We start from the raw sequence: 14,546 nt of genomic DNA, 5'->3' as shown, positions 1-14,546 counted from the left end.
CACAAGTGAGAACCAGTGCCTCTTTGGTGACTGGAGGTTCTGTAATTGAGTGATAGTAGCGGCCTAATGGCTGGTAAGATCTGCATGGATTTTTTTTCTTCTTTCTAAATAAGAGTAATGATGACCCTCCCCCGGCCCCACTCCAGTAATTATTCTGTCTCTAGCACATGCTCTCTTCTTCCTGTAGTACCCGCTGGTGAACCTATAGCAATCTTGTCTTTGAATCACCATTTTTGTTTCATCTCAAATTAATTTCCCCCATTGCCCTAAGTTATTTTGTATTACCCTGTTTGTACTGCCCTAAACCAAATTCGTTTCTCCCATTGCCCTAAGTTCTTTTAAGAACATTTTTTTTTTTTAAAAAAAGGAGGAGTCTTGATGGATGGGACCCTCCCCATCCCTTGATAATGAAATAAGCAAATACTGAAATTGAAGTAAGTCATAGTACATTAATCATGTATATTATTCCCTTCATGTTGAACATACCTTTTCCTTCTTATTGAACTTCATTACCACGGACAGTGTAGAGACGCACACACAGCTGGCCACTTTCCCTTCCATGTTCTAGGTGTCTCACAAAATACCGTCCTCTCTGCTCGGCTCTCTGCCAAAGCACCAGTGTTAGAATGGTTTAATCTGAATTACAGGAGTGTTAATAAATCCCTTTGAAGGATTTCAATGTTAATGAAAGACTAGAAATCCTTTAAATAAGCCGCCTTGCCTGTTTTGTATTTTCTCTAGCTAAAATGCCAGTTGGATCCGTGTCTTTAACAATAACATGATTGGTCTTAGAAGATGTTCACACGGTCACCTAGTGCACAGCAGCCTGTACTACAAAGGAGTCTCCAAAGCTTAGAGAGGAAGTTTTTACCTGTTTACAGCTTTACAGCTCGCAAAGAAAGCAGTCAAGGCTGTCATTTTAACCGGCACTATAAACCTGTCCTTTAGGGAGCCGTGTTTACAAGTCTGACACCGGGATTCTAGGATGATTATAACAATTTCTATCTGTGTGTTCGTTCAGATTCAACAGATTCCGTGATTGCATCTCAAACATAAGACTGTTCTGGTTTGAACTGCCTAGAATTCCCCAGGGCGTGCTTCAGTCTAAGAATGGCTTCTCTCAGGCACCGATACTCCCCTGAACAAGTGCTGTTGTGTGGTGCTAACACACACACTTAGATTTTTCTCAAAAGGCAATGAGGGTTTAGCCAGCCTTCTATAGTTCATGGCATGACTGAAATAGGGTCATTCACCAATGTGGTTAGAGTCTAATTAAACATCAGGAGCCTACGGTGGTAATGGAAGTCACGGGAAACCCTCAGTGTTCAATTAGCTTTTCGACAGGTAAGGCACCATGGAAAAAGAAAGTGAAAAACATAACCGAACTCCAGTCCTTTAGAATCCATAGCCGCCATGACCTTTACTGTGAAGCTGAGTCGCACACCCCGTATCAATCAAGACTAAATTAAAGCGAACCAAGGATCATGTATTAAGCTTTACACCATTGTGAAATTGATATTCCAGCTATGTCACCTTCGCCTGCATCAGGACTGAGCAAGGGTGAGAGAGACAGAGAAATCAATTCCACGAATTTTGGAGAATGTCAGAGTAAGGATCTGCCGCAAACTTTCGTTTCTCCATTACCATTTATCCTGTTTGATGTTCCCATCTGTCTGGGGAGACAGCCACAGAAGTGAGGGGAGATAAAAGTGCATGAAGGAGTGTTTCTAGGCTTGTTTTCGCTGAGCATAAACCAAACGCAAAACGAGATTAGGAAGTGATGTGTGTGTGCTTTCGGAGTCTGTAGATACATTGTGTTGTCTGTGGCTGTGGAGCCGCCAGGGCCTGGTGACCCCACTCTCGCTAAGTACCAAGGAAAGTCATTCTGCTACTTTGTTAAGTGTCCACTGCTGATACCAGAAGCAGATTAGCTGCAGTTATTGTCCCCAAGGTGAGGCTTCAAGATGCAAACAGCTGGATTAAAGTTATAACTTCTACAAGCCTGGCCTCACTAAAGTGACAATAATAAGAAGAATTGTGACAGTAATGTCAGAAAAATGGCCCCACCTTGCGGCTCTCTAATATGAAATCCTTCTGGAAGTAACATTTGGGGGAACTATTTTCAAAATCTCAGTAGTTCTTCTCTGAAGAAGTACTGTCACAGGAGATAGAATTATGACTGCTATAGTATATGTCAATACCAATTCAGTGGCCAGGGTTGTATTTATTTGGGTAAATGCTGTTTAGTTGGTGAAAGGGTAAAATTGTTATTATGCTAAAAGTAAAGTACCAGAAGACTTTCTTTGTCACATGTCTGTGTTGGTGTTTATGTCTGTGTTTCCTGGCTCATTGTTAGTGTATTTTTATCGCAACTGTCACAGGGCACCTTTCTTTTCAACAGAAGACTCTTTAAATAAACTTACCATTTTCCAGTTAATTCTTGAAAGGAAGAACAACTTTTTTCCTGTGGCCTGACTTGGGTGATTGACCTAAATCTGTTGGGTCTCCTCAGTATACCATGATAGGACACACCTCACTGCAGCATAAGGCAGAATGTGCTACATTTTGTTGTGCCTGTAGAATGGGCAGATGATACTGTGTTAATGTAGTGCAGAGAAAAATGGATCTGGGCAGAAGGCCTTTGCAAAGGCCCTTTAATTGCTATTAAAAAGCTCTTGTCAGCAGACATCGGAGTGATTCTGTCAACACCCATGTGTACCTGCTGAAAATCGCCAGAAGTCTTTTGGGGTGCTAGTTTCCTTTGCTGTGTAACCAAAAGACAGAGCACCCTCTGGTTTAGTTTGTTATTTTAGTGAGGCACCTAGCAGCATGTATCATTTGCCAAGCTACTCAAACAGGAGTGAATGAACAGGAATATATATATATATATATATATATATGAATGTGTTCAAGGAAACATTAATTTCCAAATGTTTCTGTAGTCCCATGATATAACTGAGTTCATCTTCCTTGGCATTTTACAAATTAGCCTCAGCATTTTTAATACAAAGGGTTGTATAAAAACATCCAGGTAGAACCCCAGCCTTAAAGTAACTCGAGAAAAATATATTTTTAGCCTTGTACTTACTTACTTATTCGTTATGTTTCCTTTGGATTATTCACTTGCTATCTATCTCAGGCTAGAGGCAAATCACTCAAAAGGAACAATAATCCCCAACGTGAAATCTAAACAATCATTTTTGTCTTTCCTAGTCTATCGCCTAAAACTGGAGAAGATGGGAATTCAATTTTCAAGCCTAGATACTCCTGCAGCCCAAAATACAATTAACGAGACAAGAAAGAAAGTGGAACAGTAATTTAATGCCTCCTTTAGGATCCAGTGCAACTGAATTATATGCATTCTCTTTAAGTAAAAGTTGTATCACTTTATAGACCGTAAACCTTGTATGTGCATTAAAATTCTCAATAAGAAGAAAGGGACAGCAATCCTTTTATTATCTCAGTGAGGGTAGCAGTGTGGTTATATAGAATGACTTCGTGCACAACAAGCATTTCCTTCTAGCATTTACTAAGAACCTCATTTTAAAGCACTAGGCCATTGCTGAGTGTCAGACATAAAATAACAAGTTATTAGATAATAAGTGAATACTTACATGTTCAGATACCGTAGGCAAATTAAGGGAAAGCTGTAATTTTGCAATGAGATATGGTTAATTGTTCAGAAGTTTCTGTCCTCTCTTGGCCCTTAAGGCTATAGAAGGCTGGCAACTCTATGATAATGATACTAAAATCAGATTAAGCTCTCTACGAGTCCTAGGGTTGCTTTGTTTGGGGATGGTGCCAGGGATCAAACCCAAGACCTGGACAAGGATAAGCAGTTTCCACTGTGCCATGCATCCCACAGCCCTTGAGAGTAATTTTTTTTTTCTCTCACATAACTAATCTCATATCACATTACTGGTGTCACTGATCTTGATTATGTTAGGGAAGAAGAAAATGATTAAAAATAAATTAGAAATTCTTTTTAACCAAAGCCATGATACTTGTCCTCTCAATAAAATAACAAGTCATCTAAAGGAACTTCCCATAGAGCCAACCTCTCCTCCACGGAGACTCTCACGTCATGTGATTCTGTTCTGGAGATTTGCTTTGTAGTGCAGCACACAGTGACTCAGTGCGATTCCTGTTGTAGCGATGCTGAGGGGAGAGGCCCTGGCTGACTCCTAGCTTAGCTGTCCCTAATGGTGTGAGCTAAACTGGGAATTAGCAGGCAGTCATAGTCCACTGGAGAGCTGCAGCCCTCGCCTTTTCTACTGCTTACTGTGTGCCCCGTTGTCTGCTGTGTCACCTACCCATGACCTTTCCTTTACTTGCCTGTGCCGTGAAGCTTTTGTCTGTGCATATGTGTGCATCCATCGTGGTCCTGTAATTGTACCCACTTTAGAACACACGATCCCCTTTATTAGTGAAATGACCTCTCTCCTCTCATCCTTCTCTGCAGTTCCCGATTACCAGGAACAGGACATCTTCCTCTGGAGAAAAGAGACCGGATTTGGATTTAGGATTCTGGGTGGAAATGAGCCAGGGGAACCCGTGAGTCTTTTATCTGCTTCTCTCCCTAGTGGTGTTTGCTAAGACTTCAAAGTAAAGTGGTGGCAGTTGACAGATCACCAAGATAGAGTTCTGCTAGCTGTGGCCCTGGCTCTTTTATCTTGAGTAATACGGACACTACTGTCTTTTGTGGAGCTGCATTTGTCTGTTTGTTATTTGTCTTAAGGAAGAAGGGAAGTAATGCTTTCTAAAGCTTTTGTGTGTGGTGGGGGTTGCAACAGCTGTTTAACCAATTAAGAAGAAGGAAAACAGAAGGCAGAGTGGACATCACCTAACCAGTGTCCTCACCTCTGTGGTCAGTTCTGTGGTGTGTGCAGCAGGTAGAGGCGTGTGTGTGTGTGTGTGTGTGTGTGTATGTGTGTGTGTGTGTCTGAGTAGAAAGTATAGGGGTCTGTATGTAAGTATCTAGAACACAGAGGGAGCCTCCCTAGGTAGCAGTAGTGGTTCAAGAAAGCAGCACCCTATCTTTAAATAATAGAAAAAGACCCCTAAACAGTGATCAAGAAACACGGAATCTCCTTCCTGAGCCTCCGTTGCCTGAGTGAGTTTAATCTAATATCACAGGATCTTTTGGAAGGAAAACAGAGGCGAAGTGTTGATGCCTTTGGAATAACGCCTCTTATTCATTGAGCAGTTACTGTGCGTGAGGTACTACACTAAAACCTATTAACATATGCGCTCTCCTTTATCAGACTATATCTCTGCTTTCCAAACCAGAAAATCAAAGCTCCAGAAAGGTTAATGAACTGGCCCCAGGCCGCCGAGCTGGTGTAACTGCCAGGACAGACAAGGCCCAACTCCTTCCTCTTTTTAGCCAGTTTCAGTTCACACCCTTGTAAACTCTACAGCCATGTAAAGAGAACGGTAATATCATTGTCTACTGAGAAGACAGCACGCACCAGTATTTAAACTTACATTGGTGAATGGCGAAGCAGCGAGACAGTGAATATAAATATCCCTCTGCCTTCTAGTGCTGAAAGACGCTGGAAATGGGAATTATTCTCCCCTCACTCTATGTTTAGTGAGATGTCCTATTGCTAAGCAGACAGTAGTAGACCCTTAAAGAAAATAAGTATTGATATACTTAGCAGGGTTTAATGAAAGTGGGATTATCATGTAGACAGGAAAGTGCCCGTTTCTCCAGAGTAGAAGAAGAAAAAAAATTGAGTGATTGACAGACCACAGGTAATATCCATGTCAAAGAGACATAAGAAATAGCTATTCTTTCCATTTCTTAAAGACTGCTACAGTACCTGGCACATGTATTATACACGGGGTGCCCAATAATTGTTTGTGGCATGCAGGCGGATATGAATGAATGAATTGAATTATTTCTAGAGATGCACGGGCCATCAGTCTTGATAGTAAAACCAACAGGACGTTTCATCCGTCATCTAATTACCCGACAGATTTATATCGGTCACATCGTACCACTGGGTGCTGCTGACACCGACGGCCGCCTGAGGTCTGGGGATGAATTAATCTGTGTGGATGGGACACCAGTAATTGGAAAATCACACCAGCTCGTGGTCCAGCTTATGCAACAAGCTGCCAAGCAAGGCCATGTCAATCTCACAGTGAGGCGGAAAGTGGTGTTTGCTGGTAAGTTCTTCATTCATTCCTTCAGCCCGTGCTCCGCCGCTCTCATGGCTGCCTCCTCAAGCTTCTATTTTAGCAAATGTTTGCAAATGTGATCAAGCTCAGAATTTCCAGATGGTTTGCTTCTCTCCAGCTCTGCAAAAGTGCTGTCACTCAAAAGTACTTTAATATGCTGTTTGCATATGCTCCAAAAAGACTTGCAGGAAAATGCTAGTTGAATATGCGTCCCCTGCCTCTTGCCCCTCACCAGCCAGAGTTTAGCCTTCTTCTTCGCTGGATGGCAATCCTCACCCCAAGAGCCCATCAGGAGCGTGAGAAAAGGTTGGCTCCAGATTGAGAGAACAGAAGTTAGGTTTAGACTGTAGAATGAGCTCTTCCTGACACAGTGCCTTGCTGTGGCTTCACTAAGAAAGCTAAAGAGCTGGCCAGTTCTAGATCATCTCTGGTTCCTTAGAAGTTCTCATAATACCTTTTCACGCTCCACTTGAGACCACTCCTCCAAATGCTTTCAGGTTTTAGCACCCCCTTCTGCCATGCCTGTGGCTCAGAGTGTATTTCCATATCTGACTCTGCCACTTTAAGAAAGTTGTTACATGTCTGTTCTTTCCTGAAAGCACATGTCTTCATTGTTTTTTTTTTATTATTTTTTTATTGAGAAAAGGAAAAAAAAGTATCCGCCTCCTCCCAGCCTCCCATTTCCCTCCCCCTCCTCCCACCCTTCTCCCCCTCCTCCAAACTCCTCTCCCCCTCCCTCTCCAGTCCATAGAGCAGTCAGGGTTCCCTGCCCTGTGGAAAGTCCAAGGTCCGCCCCCTTCGTCCATGTCTAGAAAGGTGAACAACCAAACTGGCTAGGCTCCCACAAAGCCAGAACATGAAGTATGGTCAAAACCCCGTGCCATTGTCCTTGGCTTCTCATCAGCCCTCATTGTTCGCCATGTTCAGAGTCCGGTTTTATCCCATGCTTTTTCAGTCAGAGTCCAGCTGGCCTTGGTGAGCTCCCAATAGATCAGCCCCATTGTCTCAGTGGGTGGGTGCGCCCCTCGTGGTCCTGACTTCCTTGCTCATCTTCTCCCTCCTTCCGCTCCTCATTGGGACCTTGGGAGCTCAGACCAGTGCTCCAGTGTGGGTCTCTGTCTCTATCTCCATCCATCACCAGATGAAGGTTCTATGGTGGTATGCAAGATATTCGTCAGTATTGCTATAGGATAGGGTCATTTCAGGTTGCCTATCCTCAGCTGCCCAAGGGACTAACTGGGGACATCACCATGGGCTCCTGGGAGCCACTCTAGGTTCAAGTCTCTTGCCAACCCTAAAGTGGCTGCCTTAACTAAGAATTGTGGTTCCGTGCTCCCCTGTCCAACCTTCCTTTATCCCAATCCTCCTGTTTTCCCAAGTTCCCCCCCCTTCCCTTCTAACTTTTCTCTCCCCATCTCTCCTTACCCAGCCCACTCCCAAGATCCCAATTTTCTCCCCAGCAATTTTGTCTACTTCCCATAGCCAAGAGGATAACTATATGTTTTTCCTTGGGTTCACCTTCTTATTTAGTTTCTTTAGGTTCACCAATTGTAGTCTCCGTGACCCTTATTTATGGCTAGAAACCAATTATGAGTGAGTACATCCCATGTTCATCTTTTTGGGTCTGGGATACCTCACTCAGGATAGTGTTTTCTATTTCCATCCATTTGCATGCAAAATTCGAGAAGTCATTGTTTATCTTTGCATGCAGCCTCCATTCAGAGCCCGTACAGCAGAATCCAGAAGAAGATGAATGTTATGTCAACTGAATTACTGAAGAAGTATGATGTGAAAGCCCACGAATTCTCTGTAGCCTTAATATTAGTGTAGCAAATAGCTACCAGATAAAATTAATTGGCACTTTAAAAAACTAGCTTATTTTAAGTGACATATAATTAATTACAGAATGAAGTTATTAAATTCCATTGTTAAGAATCTAATGGTAGCCATTGAAAACGATCCTACCCCACAACGGATTATGTCCTCAGAACTCATTCCTGGTCCCCCAAAATTCTTAGCATGGTATTCCGTGTAGCAGTGGCAGTCAGCTGGTTTGGTTTGGGTTTTGGAGTTGAAAACTATTTGATTTCCCTGTCTTAAATGAAAGCAGTAAGGCGACGGAATTTCACTTGGTTGTTTCAGTTTTATTTGAAAGACTAAAGTGTTTGGCATATTCAGCAAGTGAGTTCTATGCAGACGTTATATTAAGGGGAATTAGGTAGGCAGACAGCAAGAGAATGGGTGCTGGGAAGTCTGGGAAGAGGGGCAAATAAAGAGTTTTTACCCCATGGTGAAACTCTCACTTGGGGAAGTTGGCAAAGTTCTAGAGACAATGGTGGTGACATTTACATAACAGTGTGAATACATCTGTGCTCCGCAGTTACATGTAAGAACTACCAAATCATTAAATTTGTGTTTCCCCTAATTAAAAATATCTATGAAAGTAAAAGCTTTGTGGAATAAATATAATCATAGCCACAAAACAACATAGTACACAATGTGACTTTGGTATGCCCGGTTTCATCTAAGGTGTGGACTATTTAAAAACGCTTTGCCCTGTTGGCTTACAAGGCAGTAAGACGGGGAGATGTCTGAAGTTGGAAGGAAGCCTTTCAATGCCTCTAGCTCTGTTACTGGAATAGATATTTACAGCTGGGATCTGGGGAGAGCAATTCTGTGTACCTACCATGAGGTTCTCTTGAGTCCATCTATGCGAGCCTTAAAGGTACAACCCCTAGCAGTCTCCTGCCCACTAAACAGAAGTGTCACTAGGAGGGAATGTGTATGAGTGAGCGAGCCTAGAAGCTAGGGTGACGCCCTCCACTGGTACAGCCCAAACCAGAGTCTGCTCACTGTTTCCTCCTACATAGGAGAAAGCTCATAACTGGAAGTTGCTGCAGATGGAATGGCATTGTGGGTAGGATCTTTGTACTGTCTATTCCATGCTTTTTAGGAGGCCTCTTGGCATGGGGAGGGGGGCTCCATATACAGTCAACCTTCCTGGAGACTATTAATATTTCAAGAGCAAGGCTGCTTTTCTGTGCCCCCGTTAAGTTCTCTGAGACAAGATGCTCTCGTTAGCATCTTGATTTCCTTACAGGTGGGGAAGGTGGAAGTGGTGGCTATGCCCATTTTCCAGGGATTTCAAATGGTTTAGACATACGTCTCTCTTGCAGTCCCCAAAGCAGAGAATGAGGTGCCATCGCCAGCTTCATCGCACCACAGTAGCAACCAGCCTGCCTCCCTGACGGAAGAGAAGCGCACACCCCAGGGCAGCCAGAACTCGCTGAACACTGTGAGCTCTGGCAGCGGAAGCACCAGTGGCATCGGCAGTGGCGGCGGCGGGGGCAGCGGCGTGGTGAGCGCTGTGCTACAGCCCTATGATGTGGAGATTCGACGTGGGGAGAACGAGGGCTTTGGGTTCGTCATCGTGTCCTCCGTGAGCAGGCCTGAAGCGGGCACGACCTTTGGTGAGTGCCGGAAGGAGCAGGCTAGGCTTCCTTCTATCAGGAGGGTTCAGCAGTTAAGGACGCTTGCTACTCTTACTAAGGAACTAGGCTTAGCTCCCAACAGAAATGCCTTAATGGTTTTTGGCTTCCGATAATTAAAGTCTTCATTGGAGATGGAGTTTATTTGGTATGTTTTGTTGGGTCCCCTTGCAACTCCCTCTTAGCTTTCTAAATGTGTGGTCATGCACAACTTCAAATACACATAAGATGTATGTCGACTTTCAATAGCAGCCCCTTGTCGGTGTAACGGAGTATACATGTTTTGCCAGAGCAAGACTTCTGAGAGCCCCTGAGTAGAGGATATCATTAATAGCAATGGCCTCCGTCGTGAGGATTTTAAAAGCAACAGATGTTCATAAGAATGTCTAGGAAACATAGAGATGTAAGGAGTGAAAACGACCTGTGACACTCCCTACCTCATGTACGTCCTGTCTCTACCCTGCCTGAATGCTGTTGAAGGTTTAAATGATATTTTATTGTTGCTTTAGAAACTGACAAGTTAGGAGTCATTTGATTTGGGGTCTTCTCCAGGTCTTAGATTTCAGTCAAATATGGGTAATGTTCTGTAACCTTCTCCATATATTAACTCTCTCCTGGGTCCATACGTAAAGGCCCACAGAAGCCCAGTTGAGTCTATGAGTTTCTTTCCTGTTGCAAAGGATGTGCACCCTCCTTCCTGATTCAGTTCCAAGCACATTGGAAGATGACGGGAGACCGGCAGTGCTGTTATGCAGGCTTCAAATTTTATCTCCAATGACTTAACCCCATAGGACCTCATGTCCAGTGGTCTAGGTCACTCACTGGCTAAAGTTACCAAGGGGCTACATCTCTCTAGCCTTCTGATCCTGTAGAACCCACACAGTCTCCAGTTAGCCTTGATGAGTTGTTTTTGGCTGAAGGGACAGTCAGCCCGTTCTGTACCTGTGTGACCGTAGTAATAGCCACCTGTTACTAACCATGCAGCGAGTCACAGTGCGTGACTTGAAATCAGGGCACACGTTTTTGTTTTATTTTGCTTTGCTTTGAAATTACTTTCAAAGGCTATTCTACTGACTTTAGGAATAACAACAACAAAAAACAAATCAGGGAAAAGCAACCCCAAGTTATTGCCCTCTCCCCAATCTTCAGTGTACCCCCTGACACTCTCAGGTCTGTCATAGTTCACATTCCCAGTCTCCAGAGAGAAAAAGCAGGTATGTCAGGGGACAGGCTGTGCTGGATGATGTGTACTGAATGCTTTCACTCACAGTTTGCACTTCCATTATTTTCCCTTGGTTCTTACAATCAACAAGTTCACCCTTCCCTAACACCTTGCACGAGACTGCTGAGCTATGCAGAGCCTTTCTTCATGACCACTGTTTGAGACCTTTGTCCTGCGAGTTGTCCTTGGAGCTGAACTATGCTTACTCGGGACCTGCAGTGTGACACACTCACCTTCCGCATGCCCCCTTCCTAGATTCATAGACAGCTCACTTGCTTCTTCGAATTGAATTTGGCATTCCACTGAGTGACATGGACTCAGTCAACTTCCGTTCAAATTCAAGGGAATCAGTGTGTTTTTCAGATAGTTTTCCCTTTGGGTAGAAATTCTAATGAAATAGCCGGGTGGTGGTGGAACGTGCCTTTAATCCCAGCACTCGGAGGCAGAGGCAGGTGGATCTCTCTGGTCTACAGAGCAAGTTTCAGGACCGCTAGGGTTGTCTCACAGAAAAAGCCTGTCTCGATAAACCAAAATAAGAAAAGAAAAATAAATTATAATGAAAGAGCCTGCACAGTTGACTTCATAGTTCCCTATTAATTTTGCCACTATTTCCAAACCGTGGCTTAGCCATGAAGCTGTTTTGATGGTTCTGAGAAAGCAAATTCCAAAAGTCTGCATAAAAACATTGTAACTAACGCCGGGCGATGGTGGCGCACGCCTTTAATCCCAGCACTCGGGAGGCAGAGGCAGGTGGATCTCTGAGTTCGAGACCAGCCTGGTCTACAGAGCTAGTTCCAGGACAGGCTCCAAAGCCACAGAGAAACCCTGTCTTGAAAAAAAAACAAAAAACAAAAAAAAAAAAAACATTGTAACTCACTATCAAATACCTGATTATCCCAGAGCACTCCTCAAAGACAGCTCTCCAATAGAGTGCCTTAGGCGTGCAATAGACAGCCTGCGGATCCCTTTCCCCGGTTTCATGTTGTCTATGCATGTGTGAAGAAAAGACCAGTAGAAAGGAGGTGATTAAAGGGGGCGGGCTGGGGAATGACTCGAGGCTAGCTTTGGCTTGCTCTCCCAAGCATGCATAGGTGCTGGGTTTTCACTATATCCCTTCAAGGGAGTTTGTGTGTGAGGCAGGAAGAGGATCAGAACTAATGAGCCCACCAGGGCCTCCCTGAGAGCTCCCTACTTGGGCTGATTGAACAAAGGTACCACATGGATCAGTGTGTGTCAGCGCTGGTGCTTTCTGGGCTCCCCTCCTACGATCATGCCCTTTTCCACAGCTTTTATCTTCTCACGTCGAGAGCAAAGGTGTCGGTCTACTGTGTGTTTTCAGATTGAACTTTTGATGCTAGCAGACTCTTGAATCTCACCAGAAGTCCAGTGATTATTTTTGTAAATGGAGAAAGAACAAAACATTGGCAGACGCTTTAATAACAATTGGCAAAACGAAGTGACAGTGGCACAGACTGGGTCAAAGCATCAACCCCAGCTCTGGGGTTTCTGTTTATAGTCCTGAATAAACCAAGAGCCACCAAGTTACTTGCAGGGCTCAAGACTCAAGTTACCAAATATCCCAAATTCTAATTGTTCTAAGGAGAGAAACTGGGGTTTTGTCATCATTTTAAATCAGAAAAGGACTATGACCTTGAACTCTAGTTCCAGGGCTGTGGCTTTTTAAGCACCCCGAGTATTGCCAATGTTTTGACCATCAGCACAGCGCTCTCCTCTTATAACATTTGCTTAATGCTTTAATTAATTAACACTTAACCTTCTCTTTCCCTTTTCAACCCTTTTCTCCTCCCTTCACTATATTCCCACGTAACTTTAAAAAAAATTAAACCGCAATACCAAAGCAGGCAATGCATGTGTGGCTATGCCTCACAAAATAGGTCGGATTATTGAGGGGAGCCCTGCTGACCGCTGTGGCAAGCTGAAAGTAGGAGACCGGATCTTGGCAGTAAATGGATGTTCCATCACCAACAAATCCCATTCTGACATTGTCAACCTAATCAAAGAAGCGGGCAACACAGTGACCCTCCGGATCATCCCCGGGGATGGTAAAGTATACTGTTATCTCTCTCTCTCTCCCTCTCTCCCTCCCTCTCTCTCTCTCTCTCTCCTTCCCTCCCCCTCCCTCCCTCTCTCTCTCTCTCTCTCTTTCTCCTCCCGCCTGTCTCTTTATCTCTCCCCCATTAGTGTTCATGTAATTGTTTGATCTGGATGTAGAGACATCTTTATCCATCCCTAACTGAACATGCCTATCAAATGAACCACAGCCATTGTTACTAAACCATTTCTCACTCTCTGACCTAATTAATCCCATAGGCCTGTGATCCCATCTTGATGCGAATATAAAAAATTCCAGAAAATTTTCAACTTTCTCCGTTTATTTTTTTCCTTTGCTATTTTTGTTTTCTGAGCTATAGAAAAACTTTGCTATGAGTAGTAATGATGGCTTGATAGTCTAACTGAAAATTTGGGGTTTTTTAATTTTTTTAAAACAGTCACTGAAATGTGACATCACGAAACCTACCTAGTGATAATGCAGAGCCAATTCTGCATATTGATACTTTTGATTTAATGAACAATTCCTAAGCCATAGCTTACTTGGTTTGTCTATAGTTTTTTGATATGAATATATTTGCAATATAGTTTTTCAATTGAATGTCTATATTTTTGACAGACTATATACATTCAACTTGAAGTACCCTTTTTTACTTAGCTGATTAGATCAATACTTTTGGTTCTTTTACATCAATGGCAGATCTGTCCCAGAGACATTTGGTCATGCTTGCAGTTTGTACACTGTCCTCTAGTGGATAAAGGCCTGGGACATTCTCAAACATCCCACAGTGCACAGAGCAGCCCCCACAGTGAGAAGTCACTTAGTATAAAATACCAGCATTTGTATTTACAAAAATGAAGTTGGTGTATTGATATTTGTAAGGGTGGGTTGCTTGCACACTTAAAGCCTAAATATTGATCTCATTCTAAGCAAACTTTATGTTAGGAAGAAACTAATACTTATCCCAAAACATTTAATCGCCTCCCCCTGCATTATTTCCATACATTATGTTCTAAAACACGAGTATTTCCCAAGGTGAAAGCACTTATGCCATGGATCTAGAAAGTCAGGCATGTTCCATGAACATTGTATATACTACTTGATAGAAAGTGATACTTAGGATTCGGAAGTTGAGTGGCAGAGCTGGTGCTTTTCAGTAGAGGAAAGTTTCAAACCAAACACATATTTAAAATATGTGTATTCAGAGCAGAGAACTTTCCCCTAAGAAACACCCTGTGCTGATCTTGGAGGAGAGCATACATCTCCTTCAGTGGCTGTGTAGACCACCTTCTTTAAATGCATGATTTGTAATTTACCATCTGGTGCAGGGGCATTCCACCCGTTTGCCTCTCTGGAAAGGTACTACAGTTTATGTAAAAGTGATCACAGAATGGCAGAGCCCTAGATTCCAAATGGAACAGATAAGGGGAGCCAGACAAAGAAGTGGAGACAAAGAAGTTCAGAGAGCCAAAAGGTAGTATATAAATAGGTTACGTGTCATGGAGAGACATTAAAATCAAACGCAAAGAGCTGGGCCTGGGAATTCACTTACTGACTTCACCCCGGGTGATCGAGATTT

At 43.3% G+C, this 14,546-nt stretch overlaps 1 protein-coding gene across 18 annotated transcripts in view; it reads left to right on the top strand.

Moving 5' to 3' along the window:
• The window catches only part of Magi1 (membrane associated guanylate kinase, WW and PDZ domain containing 1), a 618,461-nt gene that overhangs the window by 587,052 nt on the left and 16,863 nt on the right, over positions 1-14,546 (top strand). For 7 of the 18 annotated variants that reach the window (XM_026788182.1, XM_026788183.1, XM_026788189.1 and 4 more), the window contains 5 exons: positions 1,525-1,608; positions 4,463-4,554; positions 5,982-6,174; positions 9,363-9,656; positions 12,756-12,959. In XM_026788182.1, the coding sequence (XP_026643983.1) occupies positions 1,525-1,608; positions 4,463-4,554; positions 5,982-6,174; positions 9,363-9,656; positions 12,756-12,959 (867 nt within the window). The remainder of the gene's footprint in view (positions 1-1,524; positions 1,609-4,462; positions 4,555-5,981; positions 6,175-9,362; positions 9,657-12,755; positions 12,960-14,546) is intronic. The other 11 variants (XM_026788184.1, XM_026788195.1, XM_026788188.1 and 8 more) reach the window with 6 other exon arrangements.

Source organism: Microtus ochrogaster, unplaced genomic scaffold, assembly GCF_000317375.1.
Source record: "Microtus ochrogaster isolate Prairie Vole_2 unplaced genomic scaffold, MicOch1.0 UNK1, whole genome shotgun sequence".
Lineage (NCBI taxonomy): Eukaryota > Metazoa > Chordata > Mammalia > Rodentia > Cricetidae > Microtus > Microtus ochrogaster.
This window is presented reverse-complemented; position numbering and strand designations above follow the sequence as displayed.